We start from the raw sequence: 14,763 nt of genomic DNA, 5'->3' as shown, positions 1-14,763 counted from the left end.
TGTTTCCGTTGTGTTGCGACTTGTTTCCGTTGTGTTGTGCTAATTTCGTTGTGTTGTGGCTTGTTTCCATTGTGCTATACTAATTTCCATTGTGTTCCAGCTTGCTTCCTTTGTGTTGTGCTAATTTCATTGTGTTGTGCTAATTTCGTTGTGTTGTGGCTTGTTTCCATTGTGTTGTGCTAATTTCAGTGTGTTGTGGCTTGTTTCCATTGTGTTGTGCTAATTTCAGTGTGTTGTGGCTTGTTTCCATTGTGTTGTGCTAATTTCAGTGTGTTGTGGCTTGTTTCCATTGTGTTGTGCTAATTTCAGTGTGTTGTGGCTTGTTTCCATTGTGTTGTGCTAATTTCAGTGTGTTGTGGCTTGTTTCCATTGTGTTGTGCTAATTTCAGTGTGTTGTGGCTTGTTTCCATTGTGTTGTGCTAATTTCAGTGTGTTGTGGCTTGTTTCCATTGTGTTGTGCTAATTTCAGTGTGTTGTGGCTTGTTTCCATTGTGTTGTGCTAATTTCAGTGTGTTGTGGCTTGTTTCCATTGTGTTGTGCTAATTTCAGTATGTTGTGGCTTGTTTCTGTTGTGTTGTGGTTTGTTTCCGTTGTATTGTGCTAATTTCAGTGTTGCGGCTTGTTTCCGTTGTTTGTGGGGATTTGTTGTGTTGTGCACTACTGGGCCACTGTAAGGAAGGATCTAGCAACATGACAAAAAAAAAATTCAGCTATTAAAAATTATAATGATCCGTGACTCTTACATATGTCGCATCAATTTCTCCAATCACTTTCTCTGATGCGTCAACCTCGAAAGCCTTTTTCTTCATGTCATCGAGAGTCACCTCATGACCATTCAACTCAGTCTGAATTTTCTGTTTAATGAGATAATAACAAGGCAATAATAATTATCTTTAAATAATAATTAACTAAATAATAAATCAAAGATGTTAAGTGTACATAAAAAATATATAAATAAAAATATATACAAAATAAATAAAAATCCCTGAGACCCTACACAGGACAAGCGGTTTTGAAGAAAACCGCTAAATTAAATTAAAAATAAAATAAAATATACAATAAAATAAATGTTTATTTGGCCCATATGTATGAGATGATATGAATACCTGTGCCTCCTGAGGTATCTGTGCAGCGTCTATGCCATCTGCTATGTAAGCAGTCAAATGTCGGTCAGTGGTGTTCAGAGAGTCCTGAATGAGGCGCAGGGTTTTGTCGTTCTCCTGGGCCCACTGCAAGCTCTTCTCCAGCTGCTGTCGCCTTTGTAGAGCCTGTTTTTGACATCAGAAAGCGAAAGAGAATCAAAACATGAGAAAATCCAATGAATATACTAAGGGTTTCAGCTGCAGCAATACAAGAAGTTCCTACCCTTTGCATTAGTTCATCCCAGCGTGTGTTGTAGTCCTCCAGTTTTTTGTGTATGAGCTCATCAAGGACTCTGCCATCCATAAGGGTCTGGGCTAATTCACGAATCTGGTTGCGGTTATATTCAGGATGCTCTCTAATCATGGTGTCTAAAGACTGGAAGGGAATGGGAAACCACTTTGATACCTATGATTTAGATGTCATTTGAAAACATAACACTTAATAAAAGATGCTTTCCATGGTGATAATGCAAGATTGAATTTTTGGTATGACTATTTTATCATCATAAGTGCATGTATTAGCTCATAGGAAAGAAAAATCACAAATGAGATCTATTTAATATCTCACATTTTCTCCTAGGCAACAAATTGAGTTTGTTCTGGAAGCATTCCTCATTTTTAAAGTAATTTTGGATAAAAGGGTCTGCTAAGTCAATAAATGTTTTGCTAAAGTCTCCTAATTCTCAGTTTTGTAAAATGTGTGTAACCTCTAGAGCAGGGGTTTCTCAAACGTTTTTGTCAGTTGAACCCCTTATATGTAAAATATTTCTTTGAAATACCCGCAAAGAAGTTAATATTTCAATAATTTAAAGGGGTCATATGATGAGATTTCATTTTTTCCTTTCTCTTTAGAGTGTTACAAGCTCTTGGTGCATAAAGAAGCACACTTCGCTTTTTCAGACCGATGAGCTTTGTAAAAATCGACGCGTTTCAAAAAGGCGTGGCATAGAGGAGAAACAATAATGTACAGTATGTGGAAAATAATGTGTTTTTTTTAACTTTAAACCGCATAAACACATTTCATTACACCAAATACACAAAATAATGTTCTTTTTAGCTACATCATATGACCCCTTTAACAACACATTCGCATATTCGTGGTTCTCTGGTGTCACATCACATGCTAGTAAACAAATAAAATATTGAATAATTTTTAGTAAGTGTTTCATTTTTTTTGGGTAATTATATACAGGGCTGCACAGCTTTGACAAAAAAAATTGCGATGGCAATTTGAACTGTGATTTGTAAAATAACTGTGATTTTGAACAATATTGTGATTCCGTTTTTTTTTATTTTATTTAATTTATTTTAATTTTCAACTTAAATTATAATTTTCAAACATTTTCTTTTCGACAACACACAAAGCCCGGTTTGGAAAACACTGCTCTACAGTTTCAGAAGAGATCATCAATAATCATCTGAGAAACTTTTGAGACAAAGTGGAATCTCCAATAAGAATGGTATTTAGGTCGGTGTCCTGCAATATGAAAGAGTAACCTCTAAACAATAAAATGTTCCTCTGGGACAGAGTGACCTTTCCAAGTCAAACTCTTACCTAAAATGAAAACTGTGTCATCATTTACTCACGCTCATGTCATTCTAAACCTGTCTGCTCTTATTTTTCCAGTAGAACGCAAAAAGAAATTTATTTATACAGCTCTTTTAACATCAACAGGTCATGGTGACCACAGGCTGTCAAGCTATAAAAAGGAAGAACAGAGCATAAGACTCAATATTTGTTTCCTTATGTGAAAATCAGACCAAAAACTATTCTTTTAAAACAACCTAAAGTAACCTATTTTTTATATGACTGGCTTTCAAGAGGCTTCCTCTTTTGGTAAACGGTCTCATAATATCTCTGAAGTTCATCTCAAAGATTTTTAGCACTCACAGTCAAAGCTTCTTCTATTTCCTCTACACCTCCTTGAAGGCTTTCGGTTTCATCAAGTTTCTTCTCCAGTAGGTCCATCCAGGCATTCTCCAACTCCAAATAAGACAGCAGCTCACACCAGCATGCCCACACTTCCTACAACAGCCAACAGGAATGGGCATGTGGTTAGTCAAACATATTTGATCAAAGGTTAGAAGAACCACATTAGTGGTTTGAACCGAAAGAGCCTGGCGCTGGCAACATCAAAGTCGTGGGTTTGATTCCCAGGGAACACACACACACACACTGATAAAGTGTAAATCTAAAAAGGACTTTAAGTTGCTTTGGATGAAAGCGTCTGCCAAATGAATAAATGTCAATGAACGAGACACTATTTGACTCCTGAGCACAACCCCATCACTGGCACAATATCAAGCTCACCTCTAAAGTCTTGCATTTTCCATCGAGCCGGCTGCACAGTCGCTGGTAGTTAGAAGTCAAAACATCCAGTTCTGCCTTTAGGGCATCATGGGCCGCAGGAGGAGCCTTTGAAATGAAATTGGTGACTTTATCCGTCAGTAGCTTCACCTTTGTTTCCTTTTGATGGACTTCCTCTTGAGCCCGCTGAGTGGGAGAGAGGAGAGGAGATTACATGAGCATTCAGATGTTTTCACCAAGGTTAGTGAACATCAGGATTCTCTTAAGCCTCTGTTTGCAAAGTTAAGCTAAGTTTGGCACTGGGACAGAGAGAATACCAGATCCCCGCTGTTGACTGTTGAACTTGGGAAGTTAAACAAAAATGTGCCCCATTTACTTCACTAAAAGCACAAAGCAACAGGATCACATAGATGTGAAAAGCTTCTGTGCACCGAGACGGAACCTGTTAGGAAATGAATATATTTCAGTTGTCTAGGTGTCAGTCTTCTGCTATCATGACAACTGTCTGGGGAGCTTCTCAGACACTTTGTTCTCAGTACAACATGTTCGTTTTTCTTTTCTTTAAAGTTTGGTGTCTCGACACTTTCAGTGAATGGGGTACAAATTGGTGTCCCCTGACTGTTGTTAAAAGCAATGAAGACACAAATCCCATGTTCTCTAGTGAGATTAGATGTGTTAGATAAGCTATTATCAAACATAAAACTAACACAGCATGAAAAGTAGTCAAACAAAGTCTCCCTCTTAAAATGTGAATTTTGGCTTGTTCCACCTCAGTGGTCCTGATCTTTTTGAGGTATCCCGCATTAGAAATAATATAATAAATGTCATAATTTTGACATACTTCAATCAACTGATATTCAATTATTTGTAGAATTAAAATATTTTAATACTTTAATTTATTGATAGTTAGTCAGTCCAAAAATCCAACCCTGTAACCACATGATTTTTATATACATGTAATATAATATGCAATATAATTTATTACATTTAGTTTTTATTTCATATTTAGGTAGAAAGAAAGTAACTAAATTACAAAAACTAGCATTTAAAATCTAAACATGTCCCACATTTTGGTAACGTTTGCAAAATGTGCACATTTCCAATACAACAAAAAACATCAAATATTTCATTTAACTTTTTTTTTTTTCTTTTTGCTGAAAAAGAATAAAAATGTTACTTTATTCAAGCTTTAACCGTTGTTTTTTTGAAGCTCCTCAAGATACACCCACAGAAAAGAAACATCATCAATATGATCACAGCTCTTTCATAGACAGCAACTAGAATAAATGAAGAACAAATAGAGACATTTGTTTTGTTTCCCCTACTCAGATTGTTTCCCTAAGAAAGAAAAAAAAAACACATTAAAGCTATGTATCTATTTAATAATATTTGAAATTGTTATGTTGAGTGATTTTTGTATGTTTTAACCATATTCTTTCAAGACCAAATTATCTAAATTAATCATTTTAGCTCTTACTTAATCATTTAAAACTACTTACAGGTGTTTCTGTTTTTAATTTTCCAGAGAAACGTCTAAGATCATTGACATTGACTCCATTAAGTTTTCTAAACAATGACATCTTCCTCTGAAGAAACATGTTTAAAAGGCGCAAACCTTCAGTTCCTCCACCGCCTTATGGAGCTCCTCAGGTGTCTTGTACTGGAAGTCTCGTTCCAGATACTCTTCCTCTGCCTGAGTGATCCACTCCTGCATTTCCTGCATCTCCTTCCTCAAACTCACCGTCATGTCCAGCCCTCCTTTCAGGGCTGATTTCTTAGCATATGCCTGAGGACCAACAAAAACACATTTTTGTTTTAATGACTACCTGAAAACTGCAGAAAAATGCTCTAATAACATCAAAGTTTCACTTAGATATCGCCTAGGTGTGAAAATGGTATGCGTGGGCTTTTAAAGATGACTAAATTGTACCTCACCTCGTAATTAATTAGTATAATGCACCGTAAGCCCATGTGGCCCGCTAATTACCTGTTTGCAAATGAGCTCCCACTGAGCATTGAGCTCATCAAGCATCTTCTGTATTTTGATGGCAAACGGTGTCTCAGCTTCCCTCTTCAAGGCCAGTCCCACCTCATTGATGCCATTCAGACTTGGTTGGACGGTGTGGATGTCGTTCACCAGAGCCTGGCAAATCAAAGGAGAATGTTTGAAATAGATGGTCTTGGCCATCCTGAAAACCAGGCCATGCCAATGCATTGACCCAATTCTACTAGATAGAAGCGAAGCTATTGCCATTATTGCAGCTAACTTACCATGGGGCACAAAAATACCGAGATACCATTGAAAAATGTAATTTCATGTTAAGCTACAGATTTCATGACTAGTAATATGAAAAATCATTCCCTGCCACTGCCTGAAAAGAGAAGGCAGGGTCTTTACTGAGTCAGGTCCCAACGGGTTTACGGCTTATTCATCCACCGCTGCGGCTATATTAGCAGGTCTCCCAACATATTTTTGCAGATTTCATCTTAATGAGAAACAGCTATTCCTCTTTCCAGTCCAATGCTTTAATTAAGGCTACGCTTCGCCTCTGCATAAAAAGCACTCTCTTCTGAATTTAAATTTTTGGGCCATGTTTGTGAAACACAATGGTGATTTTCTGGATCACGGTTGTTATTTTAGCACATCTTGCTCTAGGTCAGTATAGCATCAGAAGCCCTATTCTAGTTTGAACCACAAACTTAGTTTTTATTGCTAAATAAATAAAGACTGTCCTCACCGTGCACTGTTCCAACTGTTTCTCCAAAGCCTCTGCATCTCCCAGAGCTGGCCATTCCTCATTCAGGAAAACATCCACTTCTGCCATCCACTTCTGCAGAGTCTTTGTGTCATTCTACCATGGGATGAAATAATGGGTTATCTGAAGATGCAGTCACACTTTCTGCTGCAACAGCCCATAGAAATGTAACAAAAATGTAACAAAAAATATCAATAATATTAACATAAAACTAACAAATCACACATATTCCTTATGTAATATTTCTTATCACTAACAATAGTATATGTGGTGTTTATGGTAAACGTTTTATATTCATACTAAGTGAGGCAGTCGATCCTTTTGCAGTTTTATGCACTTATGTACTTTTTTAAAATATGTTTTGGCTACCACCTTTTTTATTTTATTTTATTTTATTTTATTTTAAGTGAATGGGATGAAACGGCAAATAATCAAACACTCATTGTTTCAAAAGTTTCGCCGCAAGGCATACAACACAATATGTTAACATGATTTGAGTTAAAAATGACTTGGTAACCTTTTCTGTGTACAGTAATAGTATTACAATGTACACAAGTTTGCTGCCATGACAATGTCTAAAATCTTTAAATGACCTTAAAAGTAATGAGAACAACTTTACAGCTCAAATAATACACATTTTAACAAAAGAATGAATGTGAAGTGTTTTATAAAATTACAAGCTGCATATTTAAAGGTCTCAATCACTTGCAATGTAAGTGCCTCCGTGTAACCTTGATTTTTGCTCTTTTTAAAGAAAACAAGTGACAAGTTATTACAAGTGACAAATGCTGTTGACTGAGCTTAATTTCTATTGAACCGAGAATCGTCACCTGAGATATAAAACGGCAACCTTTAAGTAATAAATTTCTCTTCTCTGAAGAATGTAGTTCAAAACCTTATAAGCTTTCTGGGTAGGCAGCTGACTAGGTGTTGAGACACAGCTAACATCTTCAGGTGCCTGCATTCCAGTACATTTTACTTGGAAAGCACCCAGCGTGGTGGAGGTGAAGTGTGTCTGCTTCAGAGAAACTAGAGCCAGTGCAATTTGAGGAAAAGCCTCATCAGCATGTTGTTTCAGTACGTGCCTGGAACTGCTGTAATTTGGTCATGTGATCCTGCAGCTTCTGGATATTCTCCTCCAGCTGCTCAGACACACGCCTCCAGCGCACCATCACATTGTCCAGCTCGGTCCGGTACTTCTGACAGATCTCTGGAGGCACTTTCTGGAACACCTGCTCAGCCATTTTATTGAGGTCATCCACGTCACCCTGATGGTCCTTCTGTGCTGCTTGAATTGCCTGAAAAATATTTTGGCACTCATTCAATGTGCATAAAAAAGTTAATTAAAAAGTACATTTAACAAAAATACTAATAATAGATAAATCTATGAATACTGATTGATTAAAAAAAATAATAACACATTACAAGTTCCTCATTATCTACCATAGTAAATGTGTCATTTTGGTAAATATGTTCCATATTAATAATAACTAATCATCAAATTAAGTGGTACAATCTACTTGAAATCTCCTAGAAACCAAATAAACCTACTAGAAACCAAAGTAACATTGATTTCTGTTGATTAATATTTATTTCATTGATACTAAATATTACCATAAATGTTTAAGTGTGTAATTGTTTGAATTTACTTTCTCATATCCCAGATGAATGTGCATATCACACTTGGAATCTTGTACAATTTAATAATGCTTTCAGCCCCATTTAACACATTCACTATTAAAATAAACACATTTTAAAACTAATGGAATGGTTTGAATTAATTTTGCATAATTCTGCAGATTTTATTTAAAAATCAGAACACAAACTGCAAATAAAGTCAGTAGATTCTGTCAGTAAACTATTTGTATGTGTAAACACAACTATTCAAATATTTGGGGTCTTTAATATTTTTAAATGTTTTTTTTATTATGTTCACAAAATATGCATTTATTTGATCAAAAATACAGTAAAAGTAGTAATACTGTAAAATATTATTACAATTTACAATAACTGTTTTTAGGTTTATGGACTAGTTTTGGCCACTAGAGGCTCTCATTGTGTTTTATTTTAGTTTCCCACCATTGCATCATGTGCTATTGTTCTCACCTGTGCCTCATTTCCTGTGAGTGTATTTAAGTTGCTCTGTTCCTCTGTTTTTTTGCTCAGTGTTTGTTATGTTGAGACCAATCTCTCCAGTCTTCTGGTAAATCCCTCTGTGATTTTTCTCGGGATTTATTTGCTCTGTTTGATTATCTGTCTTTTGCATCTTGATGTCCTTATTTTTACCCCTTGGAAGTTTTTAATTTTTTTTTATTTACCCTTTTGGGAAACACCATTTGCCCTTTGATGTTTCTAGACATTCTTTTGGATTTTTTGTACTGACTCCTTGGAAGTATTTGGAGTTTCTGTTTGTTATTACTTCATCATTTATTGCATTGACTTCTTGAAACGATTTGGATCTTCTGTTATGGAACCCCTTTCTGAACTAATTAAATGAGACATTAAGTTTATTCCCTGACTGAGCTCTCATTTCTGCAATTGGGTTCTCTATCTTCTCCTACATTGAGCCCTCACAGCCCTGTTCTAACCTTGGCCCTTACAGTCTCCCAAAAGAAAGAATTGACTCTGAACAGCGTAAATGAGTTGTTAGCTATTTGAATCCCAGTTCTGTGACGGCTACACGTCATGCGGTAACAATTGCATAATACCTGTCTATGTTTTATGTTGGCCAGCCGCGAACAACTTGACCTGCTCTCAAATACATAATTTTACGGATAACTCCTTCTCCAATCTCGGGGAGTTCATTGCGGGATTCATAAAACGCTTGCTCTTAAAAAGTGGCTCACTGAATCTCAACCTGATAAATAATAGATGTTTATATTTACTAGTGCTGGGCAGCGATTAATTGCATCCAAAATAAAAGTTTTTGTTTATATAATATGTGTGTGTGTACTGTACTGTGTATATTTATTATGTACAGTATATATAAAGACACACACGTACAGTATATATTTAGAAAATATTTACATGTATTAACATGCATATATTTATATTGATATAATTTATATTATATATAAATATATTTACTATATAAACATATATTTTTCTTAAATATATGTGTGTGTGTGTTTATATATACATAATAAATATACACAGTACAAACACACATATTATGTACACCTTTTATTTTGGATACGATTAATCGCGATTAATCATTGCCCAGCACTAATATTTTCTATCGAGCGTTCAAAATACTGAAATATGACAATGGGCGTATCATTTCTGTATGCGGCAGACCAATCACAACAGACTGGGCCATCTGTCCAATCAGAGCAGAGTAGGCTCACAGAAAGGAGGGTTTTAGAGACTGAATCTTAGAACTGCTTCAAACTAATCTTTTGAGAATCGTTGAAAAATGAGGTGATATTAAATGCATATTTTGAGAAAAGGAAAGCGTTGTTTGACCTTGCATGCATGTAAGCCTATTGTAGGAGACTCCCAAAACAATATTATGCACCTTAAAAATTGCATAATAGGGGCACTCATAGTGCTGTCAAACAATTAATCGCGATTAATCACATCCTAAATAAAAGTTTTTGTTTTCATAATATATGTGTGTACTGTGTATATTTATTATGTACATATAAATACACACACACATATGGTATATATTTAGAAAATATTTACATGTATTTATATGTATATATTTATATTCATATAATTTAATTTATATACAAATATATTTAATATATAAACATGACATATTTTTCTTAAATATATACATGCATGTGTGTGTATTTATATATACGTAATTAATATACACAGTACACACACATATATTACATAAACAAAAACTTTTATTTTGAATGCGATTAATCGCGAATAATCATTTGACAGCACTAATTTTAAACTTAATTTTTACTTAATTCTTATTTATTAAATACATTTAAAAGTAGCCACTTTTACTGTCTTCAGTGTCAAATGATTCTTCAGAAATGATTTTATGAAATAAAATCTCATACCTTGATGTCTTTGAGCCTCTGCTCCATGACAGGATACTCAGTCACTGCTGTGGAGGGGATGGCTAGTTTATTCTCACACTGCTGCAGCCAGGCCAGCAGCGCTGCCATCACATCCTTATAACGTGCTGGTGGAAGACTAGACTGGACTAATACAAGAGAAAACAAAACAAAACATGTCTGAACACAATCTCCAGCCAGCAGTCCCGCAGTTTTCCCACAAATCATGAATGTCCATCATTCACAAAATGCCCCACTTCCTATATGTTTGTTTCATTATCAAATCATCTGATTATGTTTCAGCAATTATTCAAAGGTGAAGTACTGTCAGAGTCATTTTTAATCACATTTTAGCATTCTGCATAATTCTGAAGATTTTCTCACACAATCAGCATAGAAAATAGTTTGAGAATCTTTCTAAATTGTGTAGAAACTCATTAGACATGAACTACCTATCAGCCAGAGAGTACTTATAAATTAGAACAAGGCCATGAAAGTTTCAGACGCTTTTGTAGCATAATAGGATAGAGATGCTCGTTGATTTGAAAGATTTATGAAAATGCTGCCAGCTCAGAGGCTAACGTAACCAAACCAGACCACACTGCAGTCTGAATCCTACGTACAAGTGCTGTCATTGTACAGTATGTGAGTGATCCACTTTTAAACTCCCTCAACGTTAACCCAAATAGCACAGCACTAGACACCCCTCACCCAGAACAAGCTGTCGTTCCCTGGCCCTCAGGTCCTCGAGGACATGGTGGTAGTGCTCTTGGAAGGCAGAAATGTCAGCATCAAAGAGAACAGGCGTCTCTTCTTTCTGCTGCAGCTCCTGAAGTTGTTCATGCAGCTTGTCCACTTGTGGTTGTAGAGCGGAGAGACGAGCGATCTCATCCTGTGAAAGGTAATAAAGCATTGGGCTTGTAACGTTTCAAGCTAAGTCACATAATGGCACAAATACTGGCAGGAAAATGGCCCCATCTTTTTGCTGTCAGCCCTTGTCACCTGAAGTGGGAACAAACATGAATATTTAGCACTTATAACTTGACTCATAACTTCAAAATGTCTATACTGATTCAAATACAAAGAATATTGTTTTGTTGCGAGGCAAATGTTTTTACAGACTTCACAAATTCAATAAAAACTTCATAAAATCTCATCTTTAGCTTTGAGTTTTCTCTTCACAACTCTTTCATTGCATCTTCTGTCCTTTAGTAAAGCGTATATAGAGATTATTTATGATATGCTGTATATAAATTACAATTGCAATAAAATAGTTATAATAAAACTGTATTTTTATTGATCCAATAAAAATAGTAACGTTGTAACTTAAATTACATTATTGCTGTCTGCTACCATATGAGATTCTCTGTTTCCTTTTTTTTTTTCGAGATAGGTTGACGTGAAATATAACATTTTTTATAATTTTTTATAATTGATATATATATTATTTTTGTAATTGAGAGAGAGAGAGAGAGAGAGAGAGAGTTGTAAGATATTATTGTATATCAACATTTGCAGAGAAAAAAAATATATATATATCTTTTCTCTGCAAATGTTGATATACAATAATATATATATAGAGAGAGAGAGAGAGAGAGAGAGAGAGAGAGATTCATAAAATGACAACATTCATAAAGACATTGACAAAGACCTGAAGTATAATTTTGATGAAAAATTACAAAACTAATTTGACCTCCAAACCAAACTCCAGTGTTATTCGGCCCTAAATAGAACCACCAAATTGGCAAATTACTTATCAATCAAACAATTAAAAGAAAGACAAATCCTTTCAAAATATCGACCACGACTTAGAAATAGAGAAAGGAAGACATAAAAAATCCTGGATACCGAGAGAACAGCGACTATGCAAGCACCGTGACTTAAATCAAATAGAGGATGAGAAACACTTTCTTCTTGTCTGCCCCAAATACACCACTACAAGGCAAATATTCTTTCCACAATTTGAAGTATTGCATTGTTCATTTTTTTCTCTGGATGACTCCGTGAAACTATGCTATATACTCGGAGAGGATGAGATGGCAGTCAAACTAGCTGCAAAATATGTATACACCTTACACACCATACGAAATGGTTAATTAATTTGCTTTATTTTACATTCTTCATTGTATATATTTGTCATTATTATTATTAATATTAGAAATACTGTCTGCTGTTGTTATTTTTATTTTATTGTATTTATTCATTTATTTTCTCTTATTTATTACTCATTTTTTGTCTCCTTTTTTACTTTGATGGTGTAATCATATTCTGTATTGTACACATGCTTTGGCAATACTGTAACACAAATGTCATGCCAATAAAGCACCTTGAACTTGAACTTGAGAGAGAGAGAGAGTGGGTAAAATAAGTATTGAACACATCAACATTTTTTTCAGTAAATATATTTCTAAATATATATAATAAAGGTGTAAATATATTTCTAAAGGTGCTGTTGACATACAATTTTCACCAGATGTTGGTAACAACCCAAGCGTTCAATACTTTTTCCCTGTGTCATTCCATTTTATTACACATAACTTAATTTCTGAACTTATGTGTATTGTTTTCTTTGTATGTATGGATTGCTTGGGTTGTTACCGACATCTGGTGAAAATTTCATGTCAACAGCACCTTTAGAAATATATTTACTGAGAAAAATGGTGGTGTTTAATACTTATTTTACCCGCTGTATATATATATATGTATTTATGTATATATTTATATAAACACAGCATATAGTATATATTGACTATTATATATTGTACTATAATTACTCTGCGAATATTGATATACAATAATGATTTAATTGATAACTATTAATATAACTATATTCATTAATATGCTTATGTGGGTATATGGAGGGTTAGAGTCAGTCTTCATATATGTGTATGTGATACCTGGGGCATAGTAAGATAAGGAATGGGTTAATCACATCAAATGATAAAATTATCACAGACACTCAAGGTCTTTAGGGAGACATGTCTCTTCTGAAAGACATTACAGAAACAAGGATCTGGTAAAGAGACAGAAGCGAGAAAGACATTCATATAGGAAGCTGTCAGGCACAGATACTCAAGGATAAAAGAGGTAAGAACAGATGAACAAAGAAAGACTTTAAACCTGCAGAGCTTTGATCACTCAAAACTTTTTTAATCACACAACTTGTTTCTGTCCCTGATGATATATCATATTCATTAATCTAACAGGCCACGTCTACCCCACTGAACATATACCACAGCCATCAGAAAGTGGAAATGTGTTCCTTTTTCAATTAAATCATCAAATATAAGAACCATCATCAGAGCTAAATCTAACTGCAGTTAAAATTCACCAGCCAGGCCAGCCAGAGTCCCCGTCAAAGGGGTCATTTTAAGAGAAATTGATTTTCCTTGATCTTTTGACATGAAAGATAGAATTATTGCAGACTGTTTTGTGAACCTGTCAAAATGTAATGAAAAAAGAAAAGAGGCAACTATATTGGACCCGTCAGCAAAACCCAGAACCCATAACTAAGCGTTTTAACATCTCATGCACTTATTTTTTAATAAAAACAAGACAAATTATTTTAAAAAATTACCCCTTTGAATCAAATTCAGAAAAAAAAACTTTCAGAATAAACTATAAGAATTACTTGTTAAAACAGAAGAATGTAGTTAACAATTTTCAAAGAAATAGTTCACTCAAAAATGAAAATTTGCTGAAAGCTTACTCACCCTCAGGCCATCCAAAATGTAGATGAGTTTTATTTAGAAGCAATTTACATCACTTGCTCACCAATGGATCCTCTGCAGTGAATGGGTGCCATCAGAATGAGAGTTCAAACAGCTGATACAAACATCACAATAATCTACAAGTAATCCACACAACTCCAGTCCATCAATTAACATCTTGTGAAGTGAAAAGATGTGTGTTTGTAGGAAACAAATCAATCATTAGGTGTTTTTAATTTCAAACCACTGCTTCCAGCTAAAATACGAGTCCTCAATCCATAAAATTGCGTTCTCCAAAAAAGTAGTCTTTTCTGAATCAGGAGAGGAATATGCACAGATCAAGCAGCGTTTACAAGTGAAAACAGTTCTAAACAAATACAAAGAACAACAGGGGATGGACTTTTTCCAATGGAGAAAGCTTTATAGTTGATTTTGGACAGAAGCAAAGTTTTTTTTTTTTTACAAACACACAGCTTTTCACTTCACAAGACATTAAAGGGGTCATATGACGTTGCTAAAAAGAACATTATGTTGTGTATTTAGTGTAATGCAATGTGTTTATGCGGTTTAAGGTTCAAAAACACATTATTTTTCGCATAATGTACATTATTGTTTCTCCTCTATGCCCCGCCTTTTTGAAACGCATCGATTTGTACAAAGCTCATCGTTCTGAAAAGCGAGGTGTACGCTGATTGGCCAGCTATCCAGTGCGTTGTGATTGGCCGAATACCTCAAGCGTGTGACGGAAATGTTACGCCCCTCACCATAGTGTGATGCCGTGTCCCGGTGTGACGAGACAAAAACATGAAAACCCATTACAAACGAGGC

At 35.0% G+C, this 14,763-nt stretch overlaps 1 protein-coding gene across 1 annotated transcript in view; it reads right to left on the bottom strand.

Annotated features, from left to right (window-relative positions):
- The window catches only part of LOC107723158 (dystrophin-like), a 106,035-nt gene that overhangs the window by 56,744 nt on the left and 34,528 nt on the right, over positions 1-14,763 (bottom strand). Inside the window, exons 21-31 of the mRNA XM_016531684.1 lie at positions 10,937-11,117; positions 10,229-10,374; positions 7,292-7,504; positions 6,189-6,302; positions 5,438-5,593; positions 5,066-5,236; positions 3,454-3,636; positions 3,034-3,168; positions 1,366-1,518; positions 1,107-1,268; positions 744-854 (exon numbers count right to left, since the gene is read on the bottom strand). Coding sequence (XP_016387170.1) covers positions 744-854; positions 1,107-1,268; positions 1,366-1,518; positions 3,034-3,168; positions 3,454-3,636; positions 5,066-5,236; positions 5,438-5,593; positions 6,189-6,302; positions 7,292-7,504; positions 10,229-10,374; positions 10,937-11,117 — 1,725 coding nt within the window. The remainder of the gene's footprint in view (positions 1-743; positions 855-1,106; positions 1,269-1,365; positions 1,519-3,033; positions 3,169-3,453; positions 3,637-5,065; positions 5,237-5,437; positions 5,594-6,188; positions 6,303-7,291; positions 7,505-10,228; positions 10,375-10,936; positions 11,118-14,763) is intronic.

The sequence above is a fragment of the Sinocyclocheilus rhinocerous genome, unplaced genomic scaffold, assembly GCF_001515625.1.
Source record: "Sinocyclocheilus rhinocerous isolate Xijiao unplaced genomic scaffold, SAMN03320098_v1.1 scaffold1325, whole genome shotgun sequence".
Taxonomy (NCBI): domain Eukaryota; kingdom Metazoa; phylum Chordata; class Actinopteri; order Cypriniformes; family Cyprinidae; genus Sinocyclocheilus; species Sinocyclocheilus rhinocerous.
Note: the sequence above shows the minus strand (reverse complement) of the source record. Positions and strands in the feature narration are given on the sequence as shown.